Raw genomic sequence first — 24,780 nt, 5'->3', positions numbered from 1 at the left:
TCAAGGACAGACATTAACCACCTTGTACTTAGGCAGGGCTCAGAGCAGAGATGGTCCTCTCCAGATTTACCCACTACACCCACAAACTTTGGCAGATCCTGTAGACCCGCATCAGAGAGAGAGGGGTTCTCTCAAGCTTCCCAGTGGAAGCCAGCAGAGAATAATTGGCAGTTGGGTGTGAAGTCCCATTAGTCTATGGGTACAAGAGATTCTAAAGTCTCATGATAGCCTGCTCTTACCCTTGAAGATTTGTTGAAATTCTTCACTGTTTTATGACTGCCACTATTCCTCCTATGCTTTGCCAAAGGTGAAATAGAGTTTGTGTCCTGTCTTTCCAAGGAAGCGGGGCTTCACCTCTTTAGAATTCAGATCACCTGATCCCTTTTTAAATTCAGCTGCTTCATTCTCTCAAAATGAGTTATGATTTTGTAGATTACCTTCCTTTTCTCTATTTTTAGGATGAGAGCTATATTGTTGTATAGTTTACTACACCTAAAACAGAAGAACTCTAAACATTTAGAAGCTGATGTCACAAGTTTTATTCAAATCTTTCTACAGATCATCCTAATCCATCTTCTTCATGGAAATTCGTTGCAGTGATTCTGTGGATCATTTGCCTGGGACTTCTTTCATCTGTTGGATACTTAGCCATTGAGTGTAAGTCACAACGTGAAATAGAAGTTTGCTTTTCCATTACTCACGTAGTGAAATCTGTTGAAGATAGTACAGTGTTTTGATCATTTCTATTCCTTTACAAAGTATAATATTGTCTGCACAGAACTTAAGATAATTTCTTAGAGACACATCAAAATATTGTCCATTTTTAAGCATATCGTGAACATTACTTAATGCCTTACTATTTGTTCTCATGTTTCCTTTACCAGAAATGCCTTTAAAATTTTTTTTACTCTATGAAAAACTTGCTTACACTGTTATCAGACCAATTTTTCTTTCTTCTGTGATCGATTGCTGTGTGAAGTTGCTGTACATATATTGTAATTTGATTTTTATAATTTTGACTCTGCTAATCCAACTCTGCAAATTTGAGTTATTTGAAGCAAGTGATGTTTCATTAATCATTTTTGTATTTCCAAATTCAGTACAATGTCTTACACATAAGAATGTGTCCAGTTATTTTTCTTTTCGAGTTTAAAACTGACCTTTCTGAATTCTCTTCAATGAATAAGAAGTCATTTCAATCAGAAGGATGTCCAGGAAATATCTCCTCTAACAAGGAAGTAAATAAAACAGGTAATTTTGTAAGAGTCCCTGAGTCATAATTTTATTGCAGGAGAGAAGTGATAATTAACTATTTTGCTTGATACATGTAAATGTATATGAGTCAAATCTACTTGTATGTCAAAAAGTATTTCTCTTGTAGTCCTGTGTATATTATGTATACACTCAAAATGATGACACTATCAAATGATGACCTAAAGTTAAATAAAATACTTTGACAAGGTATCTGTTTTGGGATATCTATATATAATTTCATTTATGTGCCTCTTATTTTCTAATTTTTGAAACTTACAGCTTTTTAAAAATAAATATATACATGTTTTATTTTCATTGTGAAGACAAAGAACATTATGTTGACAATTTTAACACATATATTTTGGATATATTTCCTGATACATTTCTAATTTTGTCATTAAAAAATTGTTTCCCAATATGCATCTTATGAGTCTTGAAGACCAAAATGTTTTCAAAGAAGTGAGTTATTAATTTAAGATAAATTTACTACTAAATTTAAGTGCACATAGTCTATAATGTAAAAATCAGAAGACTTTTTATTTGTAGACAGTAGATTTGCTGTGTCAATTTACTGGATGTGATTTGCACGATGGAAGTCATTCAGTTATATTCTACTTTTTTAATAGTTTGGAAATATCCTGCTTGTTCAAACAACTGGCATCAGTATGGAGGAAACTGCTACTGTTTTTAAAGAAACACACTTCCTTGGAAAGAATGTCACCATTATTGCACTGATTTAGATTCAAGATTTCTTAAACTGAATATTGAAGAAGAGATGGCAAAGACAAGATTTTTGTTTCATAAATTTCAGTATCAGAAAATTGTAGAATGACAGCAGTCACTCGAGTTTTATATTCTTCTGAACTACCTTCCATATCATAGTCACAGAAATCTTTGCAATTTGTAATTTTGAATGTGTACTTCAATAACACCTGAGTGGTTTTCCCCAGCACTTGGGGTAAAGTACAAATAACATGTAGATAAGGTCACTTGTGATCTGATTTCTACCTATTTCTCTGGCTTCCTCTGCTGTTAAGGACTCTCCATAACACAGCTCTAAGGGAAGTGTGCCACGATCTCCAGCTGTTTTAAAGTTATTTAAATTCATCATGGTCCCCCTATGCTCTTTTATGCCCTTTTTCCATTTACCTGTGACAAATTTTATCTCCTTCACCTCCCATCCCAAACTGTTGTCTCTCGGTTAATACATCCTCATTTTTAAGATTTCAGCTTATTAGACGATCCCCTTGGAAAATATTCTTGGTTCACTAAAACCTGTTAAAATCCCCTGCGAATTCTTCTCCTTTGATCTTGTATTTCTGTTCTTGTAGCATATGTCACTTCTCATTACATGAGCTCATTGAATATTGTTCAATTTTTCAGTGCCTAATTTAAGCAACTACAGTTTTAAGACTTCTTGCTCACTTTTACAACCCCAAACTTAAGAAAATGCCTAGAATATAATGTGTACTAAAAAAAATTGCTCAGTGAATAAATGAGTCATTAGCTCTGGACATGCAGCGTATGGCTGAAGAATTTATGGTGAATCCTTCCAGATTCTCTTGATATAAAGAACAGAGAGGGCTTCCCTGGTGGCGCAGTGGTTGAGAATCTGCCTGCTAATGCAGGGGACACGGGTTCGAGCCCTGGTCTGGGAAGATCCCACATGCCGCGGAGCGGCTGGGCCCGTGAGCCACAATTGCTGAGCCTGCGCGTCTGGAGCCTGTGCCCCGCGACGGGAGGGGCCGCGATAGAGAAAGGCCCGCGCACCGCGATGAAGAGCGGTCCCCGCACCGCGATGAAGAGTGGCCCCCGCTTGCCGCAACTGGAGAAAGCCCTCGCACGAACCGAAGACCCAACACAGCCAAAAATAAATAATAAATAAATAAATAAATAAGAAAATCCTTAAAAAAAAAAAAAAAAAAAAAGAACAGAGAATCCAAAGGGAAGTTTACATGAAATATGAGCATTTAAACTATTATATTCCTCCTTTTCAAGGAAAGCTTTACTTTCTGATTTATTTTCCTCTTCCTCTCTGCAGAATTTTATAATAAAATTGTCAAAAATGCAACGTGGTATGCAAAAAGAAAAGTTTTCCATCAGTTTATACTACAACTACCAACAACTGAAATGGGTTTGGCTTAGATGGCACACAACGTACCCTGAACAAGAAAGTCTCTTGCTGTTTTAAAATTTCAGTAAAGAATAATATTATTTTCTTCTAAATCTAAATAGTTAATGTAGATATGGACAGATATTAGATTTCATAACAGGTGTAGCCATAATAAATCAACAAGGAAATGACAGGAAAGATGGAAAGAAGGGAATAAAATACTAAGTAAATACTAAATTTTATACTAAGCTAAATATTTTACTTTCAAAACTCATTTAGGTTGCTGATTGAGTTATTACCATTCTGCATTTTATTAAAAGGTAATTGAATAAGTAAACTTGCATGAGATTACAAAGTGAGTACGTATCAGATTTGTCATTTTAACTTCAATATAGTTTGACTCCAAGACATGTGCACATAATGAAATTTTCTGAAAGTGTGCTCTCTGCTTCTCTAGGACTCTCCCAGTGTACTTTGTATTAGTTTGCTGTCATAACAAATCACCACAAACTGGGTGGCTTAAAACAACAGAAATTAATTCTCTCATGGTTCAGGAGAGCAGAAGTTTGAAATCAGGATCTTGGTAGAGTTGGTTCCTCTGGAAGATCCTTTGCCTTGAAGGAGCTAGCTGAACTTTTCCAGGGAGAAAACTGTTACTGATTATTAAAAACAATTTTTTGTACTGTATATACTGTAGAACTTGTGTATCAAAATGCTAATGTATAAAGGAAATCTAGTAAACCTCTGTGAAAATACAAGATATTCTGGCAATCCTTGGCATCATTCAAAGACAGTCAGCCCTGCGTGTCTGCACCTTCCGAATCCTCTGGTCCAACCAACCATGCAGATACAGAGGGCTGACTGTACTACTCCATTTTATACGAGGGATTTGAGCATCTGTGGGTTTTGATATCCTCAGGGGTCCTGGAACCAATCCCACTCCCCCACACACACCCTGGAGACAACGGGATGATTGTCTATACCTCCAACTTCCATTGCTCCTTCTCTGCATCTCTGTGTGTCTATTGCTCTCTTATGAGGATATTCTCATGGATTTAGGGCACAATCCAATATGCTTTCATTGTCATCCTAAACGTAGTTACATCTACAAAGAACCTATTTCCAAATAAGGCCACACTTTGAGGTTCTGGGGGTCATGAATTTCTGTTACTGGTTACATGGACTAGAGTGACAATATTGGAGATTTAAAAGTCCTCAAATTGTCACTTTTCCCAGAAGCCATTTGCTAAATTCTGAGATAAGACAGAGAGAGGAAGTGAAGTCAAAAGATTCCGAGGAAAAAAAAAGTAGAAACTTCCCAAAGAGTTGTGGTGTTTAGGGAGCAAAGACTAACCAGAAGAAGGGGTTATAAACAGACAAACAGAAAACAGTGTATAGAAGCCATGGATGGATCAGTGAACCGACAGTGGAGACCTGCACCACGGTCACAGCTGGTGACAATGGCTGAGTCTAGGAACAGCTAGAAGCTAAGAACTAAATTTGTCCTTTGGTAGAAGGCATGGCTTCAAGACAAAATAATGTGGTGGAGATTTTACTATGAACAAAGGGAAAAAAATGGCAAAGCTGAAGAATAGTGGGTCTGAAATACATGGCTGGCAATACCCTCAAGACGTCTGTCAAATTTTGATGCTGTGTGTAGTAAGATGGTAAATAATTGAAAGGAAAATAAATGAAGAAATGAACTGAATTTCTCATAGATTACAGGAATAGAGTAACTCAGTGTTACCAGAACTTAATCCCTCTAATTCCCTAATTAAAGTGATCACATCCCCACCCTATCCACTTTGAAGGAAGTTAAAAGATGGGCCACTTTATCATGAAAGATAACTTCATCTGGACCAATGTGGTTCTTTTATACACAGTATCTGACATACAATCCAAAAAATTATAAGACTTTCAAAAAGGCAGTAAAATAGTATCAATAATCAAGAACAACCTATACACACACACAGACACACACACACACACACACACACACACACAAGAGATTAGGCTACACAAACAGTCCATATGTGGGGTTACCAGACCAGGACTTTAAAGGACTTTAAACTATGATAAATGTGTTCAAAATTTATGGGAAAATATAGACAAAATAGATGTAATTAAGATGTGTTAAGAATTTCACTAGAAAATTTGTCTCCAAAAACAACCAAATGGACATTCTAAAACTGGAAAGCTGTAATATCTGAAAGTAAGAACTCAATGGATAAGTTAAATAGCAGATTACAAGCAATAGCAATAGCACTTGCAAATGGAAAATGTAGTACTGGTGAACTCAGAAAGACTGGTCAGTATAAAAATACACAAACTCAAGCACAGAGACAAAATAAAGTAGAAAAAGAAAAACTGATAGATAGATGAACAAAATGTGTTACATACTCAACAAGGCAAATTTATGGAGAACTGGAATCATGGGACAAGAGTAGAGAAAAAGTGGGAGCAGTAAACCATCCCAACAGAATAAAACAAAACATGGCAAACTCAGAACAGGATAAACAGAAACAAAACCATAACAAGGCATATCATAGTCAAAATGCTGACAACAAAGATGAAGAGAAAATATTAATAGTAGCCAGAGAAAGAGAACAACAGTAACCCAAGCAGTTAACAGAAATAATGGAAGGCAGAAATTCATGGTATTGTACTTTGAAAATGACAAACAAAAATAACTACCAAAATAATATTCTATATCCAGTAAAAAATATCTTTCAAAGATTAAGGTAAAATAAAAGTATTTAAGGAAAATCAAACTTTGGCAATTTGTCAATAGCAGCAGGTCTGATAGTGATGGAGGTGACAAGAAATGATGACTTATGTATATATGTATATTGGTCAGATTTACTGATGTATTAGAAGTGGTGTGTAAGAGAAAGAGGGACTTCAAGGATGACTCCAGGGTTTTTTGTTTGTTTATTTTAGCTTTGTATTTTGACACTTACAAAAAGCTGAAGAAGTAGTACAAAGGATTACTGTATATCCTTTATCCAGACTACTTTAATGTTAAAATATTATCATATTTGCATGCACTCTCTCTTCTTCTCTTTCCCTCCCTCTTACATCCTTTCCCATCCCCCCTCCTCAATATTTGTCTTTGTGTTCAAGAAATTTGGAAGGTTATTTGTCAAAATTCTTTACAAAGTGGATTGAAGTTGCTTTCTTTTGGAAAGTATTAGTATAGGCTTTGGGCTATAAACTAAAAAGAGGGCTCGTTTGTGATTACAAAAGCTCAGTGGAGATTTTTACTTTCTCTTTTCATCAGAGGTCAAGACTAGTCCAGGGAAGGCAAAACTTGACCTCTACCCATCTTAGGTTTTCAGGTGGGTCTCGTTAACCAAGAAACAGATTAACAAGAGAAAAAGTTTATTAACACATGCAGTGCATATCATGTGGGAGAAAACTAAATGGAAGAGTAATTCAAAGTGAGGACTTAGAAGACAGATATTGTTCTATCTTCACAAAGAACAGGAAATCTGTAGAGAAATGATAGGGCAAAGGTAAGCAATTTTAAGCTTCCCAGGGAAGCAAACTGTGGGAAGGTAAATATCTGGGAGGCGAGTAATGGAATGTTTGCAGATTCATCTGGTGCTGTCAATGGGCAGATAAGGGTCTGTTTCAAGTAAAAGGAGCGTTTATAGTCTGCCTTTACACAGAAAAGGGAAGGGTAGACTGACCTTTTCCCTGTGTTTGCCATTTCTGTTTGTTTTTTGTTTTGTTTCGTTTAGTTGATAAAAGGAAACCACCAACAGGTTTTTTTCCTCACAAGTTTGAGATACAATTGACATAGAACATTGTGTAAATTTAAGGTATACAAGGTGATGACTTATACACGTGTGTATGGTGAAATGAGTACCACAATAAGGTTAGTTAACGCATCTATAACCTCACATAATCACCATTTTTTTGTTGTGCTGTGAGAACATTTCAGATATACTCTCTTAGAAACTTTCTGTACAGTAAATCCCCAGAACTTATTCATCTTATAATTGGAAGTTTGCCCCTTGTGACCAACATCTTCCCATTTCCCCCTCCCCCTAGCCTTTGGCAACCATGATTCTACTCTCTGTTTTTATGAATTCAGCTTTTTTAGATTCCACATGTAACTGAGATCATAGAGTATATGTCTGTGTCTGGTTTATTTTGCTTAGCGTAATGCTCTCCAGGTTCATCCATGTTGTCATGAATAGCAGGATTTCCTTCCTTTTTATACCTGAATAGTATTCCCTTGTTTATATACCACATTTTCTTTATCCATTCATCTGTTGATGATTGATGGACATTTAGGTTGTACCCACATCTTGGTTTTGTGAATAATGGTGCTATGACAATGGGGTGCAAATATATTCAAGACAGTGATTTCAAGCTGCTTCTTAATTACCTCTAGCTCAAAATAGTTTTTATGTCAAAGAGGCATATTTTGGGGCATATACTATTTGCTTCACTAACAAGTGTCCTTGTTACTATTTCCTGAAATGTAGGTTTTATTTGTTATTGTAGCCTTTGAGGGTCCCACCTTTAGAAAGAAAACTTGTATTCAACTTTTTAGGTTAGATGGCCCCTGGGCTTTACTGTGTGTTTCCAGTGCTCAAAACAGAAACTAAAATTCCCCCAAGGTTATTACAAACCCTCAGAATGAAAGCCAGTTTCTGTGGTTGCTTTTATCTTAGGGTTTTCATTTTCACTGAATTCTGAGTTTCTACAGAGTTTTTACCATTTTTTGTTTAACAATGTTTTCTCTAAGCTATAATATACAACAATATCATAAAACATTTTTTGTTATTTTTAGTGGAACCTAATATCTTCCCTTCCTTAGTTCCAGAAACAGAAGCAAAGCCCAATTTAAGTTGCTTAATTTTTCCAAAGCAAATGTATGTGCTTCTTTGCATGCTTTTTTATGACTTAAACATTTAATAATAAAATCTTAAAGCAAATGTGACTAAATGTTAAATTTTGTTAATTCCGTGTGGTGTATATTACAAATTCAGACAATAATTTAAAAACTAATTTGGACCAATACATTCCTCAGCCCTTAATTGGCTATGTAGAAAATAAATCATTTTCTCCATGGCATTTTATACTAATTTCCACCTAAAATGCTGTTCAACCCACTTCTTAATACCCTTCATAAAATATACAAAGGGCAATTGCACTGAGAATAAAATCAAAAGTTATTACTAGAGTATACGAAACCCTGAATGATTTAGCCTCTGCTTCTCTCTCCACCACTTCTTACGCTCCTCATCTTTTCCATCATTCTGCTTCCACCAAACCGTCTTTCCTTAGAGTCAAAGACTCTTCCAATGACTTCACATTTGCAAGTATTATTTCATTTGCCAAAAATTCTGTTACCCTAATGATTTGCCCAGACAATTTCTAGTCATTCTACAGGTTTCAACCCAGAGGCCATTCTTTTCCTAGAAGCCTTGTAAGTCCCCTTCAAACTCAACTATTTATTTTCTAAGTTTTGTAGCAATCAGTGCCATATTCTTATTGCAAGAGTAATTCAATTTCTGCCAAACATGTCATGGGCTATAGTAAATTTGTAGAGGAATTTTGAAGATTGGAGGATGTATTTGTTGATTTTTCAACTTTCATTTTGAAAATTCCAAGTATAGAAAATTTAATGAAATCTCATATACCCTCCACCAAGCTTTAATTTTATTTAATTTTTAAAAACTTTTTTATTATGGAAAATTTCAAACATGCACAAAACTGGAAGGAGTAGTGTAATAAATCCCCATGAATCCATAAATTAGCTTCAAGAATTATCAACACATGGCCAATCTCATCTCATCTATATCATTCTCTTGTCCCCTCTCCATTTTGTTTAAACCGTAGGTCCTTATTGGCTATTTATTTTAAATATAGCAGTGTGTACATGCCAATCCCAAACCCCTAACTATCCCTCCCCTGCCGGTATCCATAAGTTTGCTCTCAAAGTCTGTGAGTCTGTTTCTGTTTTGCAAATAAGTTCATCTGTATCATTTTTTTTAGATTCCACATATAAGCACTGTCATACGACATTTCTCTTTCTCTGCCTGACTTACTTCACTCAGTATGATAATCTCTAGGTCTATTCATGTTGCTGTAAATGGGATTAGTTCATTATTTTTAATGGCCGAGTAATATTGCATTGTATATATGTACCACAACTTTTTTATCCATTCCTCTATCAATGGACATTTAGGTTGCTTCCATGTCTTGGCTATTGTAAACAGTGCTGCAATGGACATTGGGGTGCATGCATCTTTTCGGACCATGTTTTTCTCTGGAAATATGCCCAGGAGTGGGATTGTAAGATCATATGGTAGCTCTATCAGCTACATATAAAAAAATGAAATTAGAACATTCTTTAACACCATATACAAAAATAAACTCAAAATGGATTAAAGACTTAAATGTGAGACTGGACACCATAAAACTCTTAGAGGAAAACAACACAGAACACTCTCTGACATAAATCACAGTAATATCTTTTTTGATCCATCTCCCAGAGTAATGAAAATAAAACAAAAATAAACAAATGGGACCTAATTAAACTCAAAAGTTTTTGCACAGCAAAGAAAACCATAAACAAAATGAAAAGACAACCCACAGAATGGGAGAAAATATTTGCAAACGATGTGACCAACAAGGGGTTAGTCTCCAAAATTTACAAAGAGCTCATGCGGCTTGATATCATTAAAACAAGCCACTCAAAAAATGGGCAGAAGATCTAAATAGGCATTTCTCCAAAGAAGACATACAGATGGCCAAGAGGCACAGGAAAAGATGTTCAACATCACTAATTATTAGAGAAATGCAACTCAAAACTACAATGAGATATCACCTCACACCAGTCAGAATGGCCATCCTCAAAAAATCCACAAACAATAAATGCTGTAAAGGGAGTCCTCCTACACTGTTGGTGGGAATGTAAATTGGTACAGCCACTATGGAGAACAGTATGGAGGTTCCTTAATTTTATTTAATTTTTAAAAGTTTCAAGTTTGAAAGGATCTAAAAGCATTATTAGTTTAATACTTGTGCATACTTAATAAAATTATAGTTTAAAATTTAGCTCAACACTGGGTATTATCAACAGTTTATTAAATTTAAAAATGAATCTGTTCATAAGTTAATTTTTTAAAAAACCCAAAACTTTGTTATAAAAGATAAATTCTTCAATTGTTGGCCTTTATTCCCTGCAAGGAAATTTTTATGATATGTTGTACATGGAAAAATAATTCAATAACTATTGGTAGAATTTTCTTCTGGAAATTTTCTTCAAGGAGAACACTCAGAGAATGGCTTTTGTGTCTTTGAATACATCACATTTTATAAATTACAAGCTTTTACACAATCCTCTGCATGCAGATATATGTGTTTGGAGTTAAGCAGTTTTCTGTATAAGCTTTAAAACTTGAGCCATAGACTGCAAAGTTTCCGTTCTGCATTTCAACCATTGTTAGTCTAGATTAGAGAAAAGGACAAATTATATTCACAACTTTACTAATGCAAAAATACAAAAATGAAATAATATTTAAATATAGGTACTGAAATAATATCATTTCAGGAGATTTTGGGACCATGCCTGGCCTTTATTAATTCATAGATATGCAAAATATAGCCAACTCAGATAATAACAGTAAAAATTTCATTCTATTATAAATTATGTGCCACTATTTTATTATACATTAGAAATTAGTGATTTTAAAAAGTCTGAAATCGCTTCATCTATGTATGTGAGTCAAAATGAAAGTTAAAAAAATTAAAACAAATAGATTAGAAGTGAATTCAGAATTCAATTTAGAAGTCAGCAGATGTCACGCTTTGTGCAAAAATAATCTTCTTCAGATATATGCAATTTCACTTGGTAAAAATAGGGCTTCCCTGGTGGCGCAGTGGTTGAGAATCTGCCTGTCAATGCAGGGGACACAGGTTCGAGCCCTGGTCTGGGAAGATCTCACATGCCGCGGAGCAACTGGGCCCGTGAGCCACAACTACTGAGCCTGCGCGTCTGGAGCCTGTGCTCCGCAACAAGAGAGGCCACGACAGTGAGAGGCCCGCGCACCGCGATGAGGAGTAGCCCCCGCTCGCAGCAACTGGAGAAAGCCCTCGCACAGAAACGAAGACCCAACACAGCCAAAAATAAATAAATAAATAAATAAATTTATTTTTTTTAAATTAAAAAATATTAAAATAAATTGTGAAATCCTCTGATATGTATATACACACACATACATAAGTGTGTGTGTGTGTGTGTGTGTGTAGGCATTTCATGTAGAGATAGTTATAGCTGTATATCTATTTGGCCTGGGATATTGAGTATTTTGTAGTTATATAATTAATGTAATAAATGGTGGTTTATTTTCCACTGGGAACCAGTGGGAAATTGAAGGCTGAGGGAAGAGGAATGATGCTACATCAATGTGAAACTGACAAAATAAAAAAGTATCATGGTTTGATAGTATATGTATTTAAAAGGACAAGAGAATGAACTCTCTTGACACAGCAAAAACTAGCCACTGTAAGAAAAACAATCAAGAGATTTTTAGTAACTCCTCTTAGTTGGTCTCAACCTATGTACATTAAAGCCTCATTTTTTTTATTCTCACTTTTTTCATATGTTTCTTCAATTTCTGTGTTTGTTTTCCTATACTACTCTCATCACATTTCACCAGGGTACTGATTACACTGGATTATACTTTATTTATTTATAATTATATCTCTGACTGAAGTGTGAAGCTCTTGAAGGAGTTAGGTCCTAATCATCTCTGTAGTAATTTCTGCATAGTTCCTGGAAATTGAGTCACACTCAACAAATATTAATTACATGCAGAAACAGAAATTTAGTATGCTAGTTGTTTTGCTTCTAGCAAAAACAAAATTTTGCACTGCAGACTGAAAAATATTGAGATGGGGTGATACAAAATCTTAGTATTTCCAGAGAATAAACTCTTTTTTTTCAAAAGTAAAACTTGAGTAACACAGAAATGACACCACCCCAGATCAATTCTAAGGTGTACCAGTACCTTCAAGTTCCAAGTATATAATGAAATAGGAGGGTAGGTAGTGCCTGTTACAATGTAATAATGAATACAAGTCCCTGTTACTTGAAAGGAACCCATGACAGTAAAATGTTGTTCATTGATTACTGTCAACTAACCATTAGAGTGCAAAGTAAACTTTAAAATCAGTGAAAAGAAGGGTTTTTTTTTTTTAGTAATTTAATATTTCTGGCTGTGGAGTCAGAAAGATATATGTTTGAATCCCTAATGCAGCTACTACTCACTTTACAGCTTAGATGAATTATTATACACTCTAAGACTTGGTTCCTTACCAGAAAAATAAGATTAAAAATATTACCTGTTATATAAGGTTTTTAAGAGTACTTTGTGAGATGACATATATAAAACGCTTAAAACTGACAGATAGAAAGCTCCTAATTAACTTGATGCTAATATGGATGTTCTTTGGATTGTTTTTATTATGCTTGTTAAAAATTAAAGATGTAAATAATAATATATACTTGAAATAAAGAATTAGAAAATTTTATAGTCTAGAGAACTTTTGTTTCATCTGTGATATTATGAGACTTGAGGAAAGCAGAAGTGACAAACCACCTAGGTTTTATTCCTGATCTTTGTGCCAGCATGGAAAAATTACTAAACAGTGTAGTGAAAGGCCAGATCCTCCAAATGATGGAACTGACCTTTTTAGAGAGCTCACCTAGCATTCATCAAAAGGATTAAGGCTATATTCATAAACTCTATGAATACTAGGATATTGTCACTTGGTTCTGGTACACACAGTTGAGCTGTATAATCAAGTGGTTAAAAGAGCAAGCTATAGAAACAGAATATATAGGATATCTGAGAGTTCAGAAAGACCAAGACAGCTGTGGTTCACAGGACATAGTACTTGAGAGAGTTGAACAAATCTGAGGGTATTCAGAAGGTCTCACCTGAGTATTAGCAGAGCATTGATCAATGCATATGTATAAGAAAACTACCTAAGGACAAAGAAGGAGCTATCTAAAAGTTTAGAGGGAAAAGTACTTAGTGCTTGTATGAGGTCTGAAATCATGCTCATTTTCACCAACCAAATTGTAAAACCTCACATTTCAAAAGGCTTTGGGTAGATTACTTTGAAGGGTCTTGCCTCAGTAGCGGGGGATAATTAACTGTAGGTTGAGCATCAAGCTGGTTCCAAGTAACCTATCTATGCCCCAGATTAAAAGTTCATGTGTATATTTTAAAGTAAAAAATATGCCTCACCAAAGAAGGTAAAATACATAGCATTTGGAATTTTTTTAAAAAGTAAACAAGAAATAAAATAATATGACCATTAAAAGGAGGAAAATGCAGCAATCAAAACTGACTCAGAACAAACACAGATGTTAGAATGAGCAGATGAGGGCATTATAACAACTACTATGACTGTATTCCATATATCCAAAAAGTTAAGGAAATACATGGGAGATTCAAGAGATATTAGCCAAATCAAACTTCTACAAATGAAAACTTCAAAGTCTGAGATAAAATACACACTTTATAGAATGAGGAAATATTAGGCATTGCAGACGGAAAGATTAGTAAACTTGAATTCAGGATGATAGAAAATATCCAAAATGAAACACAAAGAGGAAAATAAATGAGCAGAGCATCAGTTAACTTCATCACAATTTCAATGGGCTTAATGTACCTGTAATTGTAGCATCTAAGGTAGAGGAAAGAGAAATGGGAAAGGAAAAATATATGAAGAAACAGTAACAGTAAATTTTCTAATCTTGCCAAAAATTATAAACTCATAGATCCAAGAGCTTCAACAAAACACAAGCAGGAGGGATATAAAAAAATCTAAACTAAAGCATATTACAAAGAAATTTCTCAAATCCAGTTATAAAGAAAAGTTATTAAAGCCCAGTGAGAGGGAGAATTAAAAAGACCTATTACAGAGTGGCTGAATGGATTAAAAAACAATGTGTTGCCTGTAAGGAACTTACTTTAGCTTTAAGGACACACGTAGGCAAAAAGTGAACTGATGAAAGAAGACATTCCATGCAAATGGTAGCCAAAAGAGAGCTGGAGTGACTATACTTATATCAGACAAAAGAGACTTTAAGTCAAAATCAGTCACAAGAGACAAAGAAGGTCACTGTGTTGTGATAAAAGGGTCAATTAATCAAGAGGATAAAATTACTATATTGTAAAAATATATGCATCCAATATTGGAGCACCTAAGTAAAGCAAATATTAACAGAACTGAAAGGATAAAAAGGTAGCAATAAAATAACAATAGAGGGCTTCTATATCCTGCTTTCAAACCTGAATAAATCATCCAGACAAAATCAATACGGAAATAGTAAACCTGAATAATACTATACATCAAATGAACCTAAAAGACATATACAGAACATTCCATCCAAAAGCAACAGAATATATATTCTTCTCAAGGGCACATGGAACATTCTCCAGGATAGATCATATACTGGGCCACAAAGCAAGCCTTAACAAATTTTAAAAGATTGAAATTATATCAAGTACATTTTCTGACCACAGTGGCATGAAACTAGAAATCAATAGCAGGAGGAAAAAGAAAAATTCACAAATACAGGGAAATTAAACATGCTCCTGAACAAACAATGGGTCAACGAAGAATTCAAAAGGAACATCAAACAATGTGTGAGACAAACGAAAATGGAAACAGCATACCAAAAATTATGGGATGCAGCAAAAGCAGTTTTAAGAGGGAATTTTGTAGCAATAAAGGCCTACATTAAGAGAAGAGAAAGATCTTAAATAAACAAATATAATATATCTACATTATCTAATAATATATCTAACATACAGCATGGTGACTATAGTTAACAATACTGTATTACATACTTGAAAGTTGCTAAGAGAGTTAATCTTAAGTGTTTTAAAAATATTGTAGTCATGTGAGGTGATAGATGTGTTAAATAACCTTTTTGTGATAATCATTGCATGGTATATATGTGTATCAAATCATCACATTGTATACCTTAAACTTACACAATATTATATGTCAGCCATATCTTGATAAAGATAGAAAAATAGTACAAAGTTTGGGAAGGGAGAAATGAAAAGATACTTTTACAAGAATCCTATACTATACATGAGTGATATAATAGCAATTGATCAGCTAAAGATAAATGTAATAAACTTCAGAGAAAACTTTAAAATAAAACAAATAGCGATACCTAGTAAGAAAGAAAATAGATAAGTAGATAACATTTTATAATAAATTAGAATATTCTTAAAAGACTGAAAAGGAGGAAAACAGGAATTAATAGTAAATTGAACAAATAAACAAATAGCAAGATAATAGGCTTAAATGTAAACATTTAAATAATCACATTGAATGTAAATGTTTTAAACTTCCCATTTTAAAAAGCAGAGATTGTCAGACTGGATAAAAAAGTTAATCCAATTGCACTCTGTCTACAAGAGAGTCACTTTTAATATAAAGATACATATAGGTTAAAAATAAAAGAATGCAAAAATACATGCTATACTAACACTAATCAATTGGAGTGGAAATATTTATACTAGACAAAGTAGAATTTCATAGCACAAAATATCATTAAGGAGATAGGACTTGTTGCATAATGATAGAGTCATAAATTTATAGAAAGTATGCAACAATCCTAAACATTTATGCACCTAATAACAGAACTTCAAAATCCATTAGGTAAAAACTGTTTAAACTGGAAGCAGAATACATTAATCCATAATTATAAGTCTAAGATTTCAATACCTCTCTCTCGATGATAGATAGAACAAATAGACAGAAAATCAGAAAGGATACAGAGAACTTGAGCAACACTCTCAACCAACTTGACTTAACTGAAATTATAGAACACTCTACCCAAGAACGATGTAATACACATTCTGTTAAAGTGCATACAGAACATTTCCAAAGAGAGACAATTGTCTGTCCATAAAACTAATCTCAATAAATTTTAAAGGATTTAGGTCATACTAAGTATGTTCTGTGATCAGAATGGAACTAAATTAGAAAACAATAATAGAAAGACGTCAGGAAAATTCCCAAATATTAGAAACTAAATAACACACTTCTGAATAATCAATAGATCAAACTAATGCAAAAGGGAATTTAAAAACTATTTTTAACTGAATGAAAATGAAAACACAATATTTCAAAATATGTGGGGATATTGCCAAATCACCTCAAATATTAATAGCATGAATGCTTCTATTAGAAAAAAAGAAAGGTTTCAAATCTATCAGCTTTTACCATAAGAGATTAGAAAAAGAAAAGTCCATCCTGAATAAGAAGATAGTAAATAAAAATCATAGTAGAAATAACTAAATAGAAAATCAAAAAATAAATGGTAAATAAGCACAAAAAGATGCTCAACATCATTAGTTATTAGAAAAACACAAGTTAAAACCACAATGAGATACCACTACATATCTATTATAAAGACTAAAATTTAAGAGACTGACTTTAATAAGTATTGACCAGGATGTAGAGTACCTAGAACTCTCACACGTTGTAATGGGAATGTAAAATTGCACAACCTCTTTGGATAACAGCTCAAGACTTTCTCAAAAAGTTATACATGTACCTATCATAAGATACAACCATTCTACTCCTAGATATTTATATAAGGGAAAGGAATGTCTATGTTCATACAAAGACTTCTACACAAATGTTCATTGCAAGTAGCTTTATTTGTAATAGTCAACAACTGGGAACTACCCAAATATCCATCAACATAATGTTACTCATTATTATTTGTATCGGATGCTCTGCTCCACAATCTCCTAAATTTAGTCTCTAAGAGTTTTTTGTAGAACTGATCAGAATATGGGGATGTCCTGGCATTGTGTGAAGGAAAATGTGATAGTGGAGTGATCATAGAGATAGTTTAGGGACAAATCCACAAATAGAGACCAATTGGTACAGAAACTTACTGGTTGGGTGAGAGAATGGAACCATCTTCCCACTGCCAGGAAACATTTGTGGAAATTTGTACTAGTCCCATCCAATGATACAACTTCACCAATTTAAAGAAATCCTGTTTGAAACCACAAATAAAATCAGTCCTTAGAATTTCATAAGTACAGGCTATAATCATTTAATCATTTTTTCCCACATTTGGGGAAGCTGCATTCTGTACGCTAGCATAATTCCAACTTAAACACCACATACAAAATACCTGCAATTTCTGTGCTTTCTTATTTCTAATGCAGAAAGATTTTTGGTTGGTGTATCTGAGTCTTAGTGCCTCTCGTGTTTTAGGTTCATATTCCAGTGAGTTGTTTCTTATGTTAGGACTAAACATAGAAAGGGGAATTAAAACAAACACTCAACCTGTTCCTCTCTGCTGTATATCTTCAGGAGACTGGAATTTTGAGACATACAAGAAGCTTGGCTCTCGTACGAGCTTTTGCTCTCATTAAAAAATTGGTAGCAGTTATTTCTATAATATATCCAGTTTTTAGGACATGGACCACAGTAGTTTTCTAGAAAGGTAGAATACGTTATTAATTCTGAATGTCTGAACATTATAGCAGATTTTATCTAGACAGGTTAAATGCCTTTTTTATTCCGACTCTAAAATTCCAGATAATTAACTCATTATGATATTGCCCAGTGACATATCTCTACACATTTATATAAAGAGAGATGCCAAAACTATGTCCTCTACTTTTTACAAGTACTTCTTCATTATAAATAAATAAATAAATTTACAGTGAATTGTGGACAAGGATTAATCATTTTCTTATTCACTTTCTTGTTCATGTCATTGGATACATGCCTATACCCAGATGCATGCAGTTTGTGCTTCAAAATATTAGAAAATTTTCACTTACCTTTCAAAGAAATTGGAGCTTCTTGGTTGAATAATGTTATTAAAATAATCACAGCTATTGAAAGGGTTTGTATTGTTAGTAACTGATAGCCTAAGCAAAAGTATAAGCTCAATAAAGAAAATACACTCAATATTGCTAGTTTATATTTCTGTGCTTCTGAATACTAATCAAAGTAACACATTACAATCATTAGATCAATAATGCTGTTACTCACTTCTCTGTTATCACTTACAATTTATGATCATGGCACTGCATATCACTACCATTACAATGAAACGAATCCCCATAGCTACAGCAATGGATTGGGCAAGAAAAAATGGAGATGCTTTCAAAGAAAAAAAAGAGTGAGAAAAATGAGAAAAAGGATAAATGGTTCTGGTATCTTTCTGTTTAATATAAATGTTAGAGGCTTTTTTTTTTTAATGGGGGAGGCATGATATCAGTGCTTTTCCATAATTATTTTTCTCAGAAAAGGTAAAACATATATTTTGTAAATTATTAAAAAATAAGGTTTAAAAATGTATTACCCCCTCCTATTCCTTTCTTCAAGTTCCCTAGTCTTCCTTTAGAATAAATCACAGTTACCATTTTAAAAATTTACAATTTTCTTGCAGATCAAAACTACAATGAGGTATCACCTCACACCGGTTAGAATGGCCATCATCAAAAAATCTACAAACAATAAATGCTGGAGAGGGTGTGGAGAAAAGGGAACACTCTTGCACTGTTGGTGGGAATGTAAATTGATACAGCCACTATGGAGAACAGTATGGAGGTTCCTTAAAACACTAAAAATAGAATTACCATATGACCCAGCAATCCCACTACTGGGCATATACCCAGAGAAAACCATAATTCAAAAAGACACATGCACCCCAATGTTCACTGCAGCACTATTTACAGTAGCCAGGACATGGAAGCAACCTAAATTCCCATCAGCAGATGAATGGATAAAGAAGAAGTGGTGTATATATATATATATACAATGGAATATTACTCAGCCATAAAAAGGAACGAAATTGGGTCATTTGTAGAGACGTGGATGGACCTAGAGACTGTCATACAGAGTGAAGTAAGTCAGAAAGAGAAAAACAAACATTGTATATTAACGCATATATGTGGAATCTAGAAAAATGGTACAGATGAACCAGTTTGCAAGACAGAAATAGAGACACAAATGCAGAGAACAAACGTATGGACACCAAGGGGGGAAAGCAGGGGTGGTGGTGGTGGTGGTGTGATGAAATGCGATATTGGGATTGACATAAATACACTAATATGTATAAAATAGATAACTAATGAGAACCTGCTGTATAAAAAAAATAAAATAAAATAAAATTCAAAAAAAAATAAAAGAAGAAACAAACATTTACAATTTTCCATGCAGATACAATAAAAAATACAGACAATTCCCTTCAACTCTCTTTTAAAAACACATATTTAAGAAACTACACAAAATATTCTGGAAACATTAAGAAAATATCCTGGTGATTATTCCATATCATGTCTTATAAAGTGGTCAAATTTTTATAAATAGCTGCTTGCATTGTGTTTCATTAGTATATGGACAAAATCTAATTATTGGCAGATTTTTATTTTTTTCCAATGCATATTTAAATGTTCTTAGTTTTTGCTATTAGATATAATAATATGAGTAACATTTCATACTTATCTGTGCATATTTTTGAGTAGCTCCCTAGGAGAAATTCCCAAAAGGGTAGTTGCTAAATCAAAGGACATATGCATTTTAATTTTTGTAATGATTGAACATTTTAGTCCAAAGAAGGTATACCAATTTATGTAGTACCAAAAATAAATTTAAAAGCCTGTTTCCTCACACTTTCTTCCATGCTAAATATTACTCACATTTTTAAAATGTATAAATAAGATAAGCAGTATTATTTTCAAAATTTTAACTTTGTTTTTCCTGTTATGAATAAGATTAAACATCTTTTTTCTATGGAAAAATAATGTTTTTATTTTATTTCCCTGAGACTGCTCTTGTTTGTATTAAATAGCTTGTTTGTTTCTTACTTTTCAGGTTAAAAATATTAGTTCACTTCATGCCATATGTTTTTCAAATACACATCTCAGATTCCATTTCTGTTTTAACTTTACATATGGTATTTTTGGGGTGCCAAAATGGGTAATGGTTGACTTGATCAAACTTTCCTTTATGGCTTATGCTTTTCCTGATATGAATAAAAATGCCTTCATTATTCTGTTTATAAAATAAGTTATGCCCATGTTCCTCCATAATATTACACGGTTTCCTTTTGTATTTAGTTTATTTGGTAGTGTGTGTGTGTAATAAATGATGTAGGAGCTCAAATTTATAAAAAAAATTATTTTCCAAGTGGGCATAGAATTTTTCTAACATATTTGCTCAATAAATCAATGTGTTCTCATTGATATGAAATACTACCTTTAGCATACAGTACATTCCAATTTGTACTTGCATTTATTCCTATATTTTTTAGTCTGTCTTTCCATTTAAACCATATGTAAAATTTTCTAATATGCTTGAGTATTTGTTAGTGCCCACAGTATAATATTACATTTCTTTTTCAGATGATTTTCCCTATCATTACACTTCATATGTGCCTTAAGAAATTTCAAATCAGCTTTTCAAGAACCTGCCACTTTATTTATTTTTTAAATAGGAGTATAGTTGCTTTACCATATTGTGTTAGTTTACACTGTACGGCAAAGTGAATCAGCTATACGTATACATAAAACCCCTCTTTTTTGGATTTCCTTCCCATTTAGGTCACCACAGAACATTGAGTAGAGTTCCCTGTGCTAAACAGTAGGTTTTCATTAGTTATGTATTTTATACATAGCATCAATAGTGTATATATGTCAATCCCAATCTCCTATTTCATCACTTTAAAAATATGATATAATGGTCTTTCGATAGAATCACATTAAATGTATATAGAGAGATAATTGACATCTTTAAAATGTTGGCTTTTATCCTTGAATAGTTTCTATTTCTATTATGCATGTTTTATTTTACTTTCATCAGTACAACTTTAAATTATTAAATTTATTTCTAGGGTTTTCAATTTAAAAGTTTACTTCTGTTTTTTTCTGATATTTTGTTTTATAAATATGACACTTTTCTTTCATCACATTTTCCTTGTTTTTGTAGTTAGTAAGGCAATTGATTTTTATATCTTATTTTCAATCAAGTCCACATATTAGATATCCTTATTGTTTGTAATATTTTGAGTAAAGTTTTAAAAGATATTTTAAATCACATATTTCTTCAAATAATATTAATTTTGCCTTTTAATTCTAATTTTATATCACTTATTTTTTTTCCTTTTCTGGTTTATTCATGTTGGCTAATACCAGCAAAACAATCAATATTACTCAACAGTAATGATAATAAAAATTCTTCTTTTTCTAACTACAATGAAAATGCTGCTACCATTTATCAATAAGCATAATGATAGCTTTTGAAAAAAATATATCAAAGGCAAGTACTTATATTTTAGAGGTTTTAAAAATTATTTTTAATTAAGAATTCATATTGATTTTTATCTGAAAACTTTTCAACATTATGCATACGATCATACAATCTTTCCCCTTTGATTATTACATACAGCACAGTTTCATCCCTGTTATTAATCATTGTGAAATGATGCTATTTGATAATTTATTTTTTAACATTTAATCAAAATTTATAGGTGAGAGTAGTCTGTTGTTTTTCCTTTTGTATAAGCTATTTCAGGCTTTATTTTTCATGATATTCTGGTTTGGTAAAGGACAGAGAACACATCTTCTTCACCACCCAGAAACATTTCTGTGAATAGCAATCAAGTCATCTCCTCCATACTGTTTAAGAATATAACTGAAGGAAATTTGGTATTTGTTTTCTCTTCTGTTTTCCATTTCTCTTTACTCCTCCTTAAAGCTAGTTGTTCAACAATACCTTAGAAACTACTGTCTTCGTTATTATGATAATCTCATCATTTTTAGGGCATGAAAAGATCCTAAACATGATAAACTTTATTATATATTTGAATAGTATATGAGAGTTAACCTCATTCTGCTTTCCTCATGAAGGTAAAATAAACTGAACATTTATCACCAGTTTAATCACAGTTTCTAAGATTCACGTCAGTACACTGAGAGAAGACAAATGGAATATAGAACTTACAGTTTTCTCCACATTTGCTTGTGACTGATGTACATGTTCTCTTTTGCTGTCGTGTAGAAGCACCATGCTTTACCAGTTCACTGGCATGATCATGAGATTCACTCATCTCTGGGAAAAAACAATTCAGGCCACTGTATCATGGCCTTTCTGCCACTTGAATCATAATTGTTTAAAATTTAAGTTGCCATTTCCATTCATATCCTTTTTAAAGTACAACATCAAGTTACTTTTGTTTCGTATTACTTTGTTATGATTTTTATACTTTGTAATATAAGTAAGTTATATTTATTCTATGGCAAGATATCTTTAGCAAGATCCTATGTACTATTAAAATAAGTTAATTCTTAATGTGTAATGAAATATAACATTAAAATAAAGACACTGTATCATGAAAAAGACAGGGATCTAGGGCATTAAACATGTGTTTAATTCACAGAGCCACGTTTACTAGGTTAATAATTTCACAAATTGCAAGAAGAAAAAAAGAAAGAAAGAAAGAAATGGAGAAAGAGAGACAGAAAGAAAGGGGGAGAGGGAGGGAGGGAGGGGAGGGAGGGAGGAAGACAAAGAATATTAACAAAACCTGGTGTGGGTATTTTAAAAAGTAAAAGAAAATGAAATGCATCTAGTATCAATAATGTAAATCATGTAGTAAAGTTCTTTATAGTGAAGGACTTACAAAGAGTAAAATAGTAGGTTCTAAAATTTTAGGAAAAAGACAAGTAAAGAATCTCACCTCTGAACAACACGAGTGAAAAATAATTTCTTTTTCTTATTGAAATAATCACTACTGAATATGTAAAAGCCTTTTATAAATGAAATGTGAATATGAATTACCTTTTACACCTAAAATTAAACTAAAACATTTTTTAGTTTATACATACAATATGTAATTTAATTTAAACTTCATTATTAAGTATGTGGAAAAGGTAGGTATTATTTTATTTATTATTTATTTATTATTTAGGTAAATATTTATTATTATTTTATGGGTGAAGAAATTAAATCTTAGAGGTGGCCAAAATCATACTGCTTATTCAGTGTAAACCTATCACCTATGAGTAATTTATAATACTTTTAGTTTAAAAAGCACTTTCAAATTTATGTCACTTGAGTTGAATATCATAGAAATCCACTAAGGTAAATATGGCATGTTTTATATCTCTATTTAATAGAAAAGGAAACGTAAGTCCATAGAGGCTGTTATTGTCCCAGATCTCAAAGCTAGAGACTGGTAAAATTTTGATTAAAACTCAGTTCTAACTCCAAATACTAAGGCTGTTATCTCAAATTGTGAGATACATTCCTTTAGGTAGTTAATGAAATGAAGGGGGAAAAAACCTTTCAAGTTTTTGAAGCCAGGATTTAAAATATAACATGACCATAATATAAAATGAACGTAAGTGAATCATAGTAAATTACTTTTCTATGACTTATATGCTTGTATCAAATTCTGGGTATCTTAAAATTGTACAGAAAGACCAAACTACATTTACGTGGAAAGTACGTACCTGCGCCGTGATGGGCCCACCGATGTCGGACCAACCCCATCATAGAATTATGACTGCCCATCTATCCCACAGATGAATCCAAATTCTTCATTTTTTACAAAGGATTACTGAACAAAATAAAAATGGGAATTTTTTTCCTGTTTCCTCTCCTTGGGGTGAGTTGATGTATTTAGATTAGAAAAGTGAGAATACAGAAAAATTTCACCCATGCAGACATGAAAAAGGAAAGAATGGAAATGAGAATTCATATAGATCCAGGTAAAATTAACTTTTAAATTTTCTCTTGCTACAAAATAAAAAACCAAAATGTTAAAAAATGTAATAGCTGTTTTTAGTTCACCTACACTAAGATACTTAAAGATGTTTTTCATCACTGATAGTGAATGATAACACACACAGTTTTTTTATTTATAGTCATATTATTTTATTTGGTGGTAACTTTATTGGTGGTAATTGCTTTCTTTGCAAGGTAAGTCTGGGTAGGATATATGAATTTTTGTTGAATGGTTTTTCATAGTATACTTTAATTAAAGTTCTGTCCATATCGTTGTCATCATTAACAAAACTAATCTCACATTTGTTTATATAGTAACATCTTAACATTGCCTAGCAGAGCTCTCAGGAAAAAATAAAAGGTGTTTAATAAATGTGCATAGCGCTTAGATTTTAAAAAATATAAACTGTTTTACATTTGATCATGATAGTTGGAAACAATGAAAATAATTTGTTTCATTTTGCAAGTAAGGTTGTGTGTCACATCTTATAGTAATATCATAACTTATGATTCTTCAATAAGTATATCCTACTTACCTATCGTTAAATAAAGTGGAGAAGAATATATCTCAAGTAACAAGTATTCATTGCCTT

At 32.8% G+C, this 24,780-nt stretch overlaps 1 protein-coding gene across 2 annotated transcripts; it reads right to left on the bottom strand.

Moving 5' to 3' along the window:
• Positions 1 to 639: 639 nt before the first annotated feature.
• Positions 640 to 22,508, bottom strand: KLRK1 (killer cell lectin like receptor K1). Of its 2 annotated transcripts, XM_057557672.1 has the most exons (6): positions 22,403 to 22,508; positions 18,467 to 18,559; positions 18,235 to 18,288; positions 17,732 to 17,883; positions 17,332 to 17,435; positions 10,578 to 10,837 (listed from the first exon to the last, which is right to left on the bottom strand). In XM_057557672.1, exons 1-6 carry the CDS (start codon positions 22,506 to 22,508, stop codon positions 10,720 to 10,722), a joined length of 627 nt encoding a protein of 208 aa, XP_057413655.1. In that variant the 3' UTR covers positions 10,578 to 10,719. The 2 variants fall into 2 exon arrangements, 1 of the variants encoding a protein (XP_057413655.1); XR_009009820.1 differs by lacking the exons at positions 10,578 to 10,837; positions 17,732 to 17,883; positions 18,467 to 18,559; positions 22,403 to 22,508 and adding an exon at positions 640 to 711 and having other exon boundaries at positions 18,235 to 18,270.
• Positions 22,509 to 24,780: the final 2,272 nt, after the last annotated feature.

This window comes from Balaenoptera acutorostrata, chromosome 11, assembly GCF_949987535.1.
Source record: "Balaenoptera acutorostrata chromosome 11, mBalAcu1.1, whole genome shotgun sequence".
Classification (NCBI taxonomy): Eukaryota; Metazoa; Chordata; class Mammalia; order Artiodactyla; family Balaenopteridae; genus Balaenoptera; species Balaenoptera acutorostrata.
This window is presented reverse-complemented; position numbering and strand designations above follow the sequence as displayed.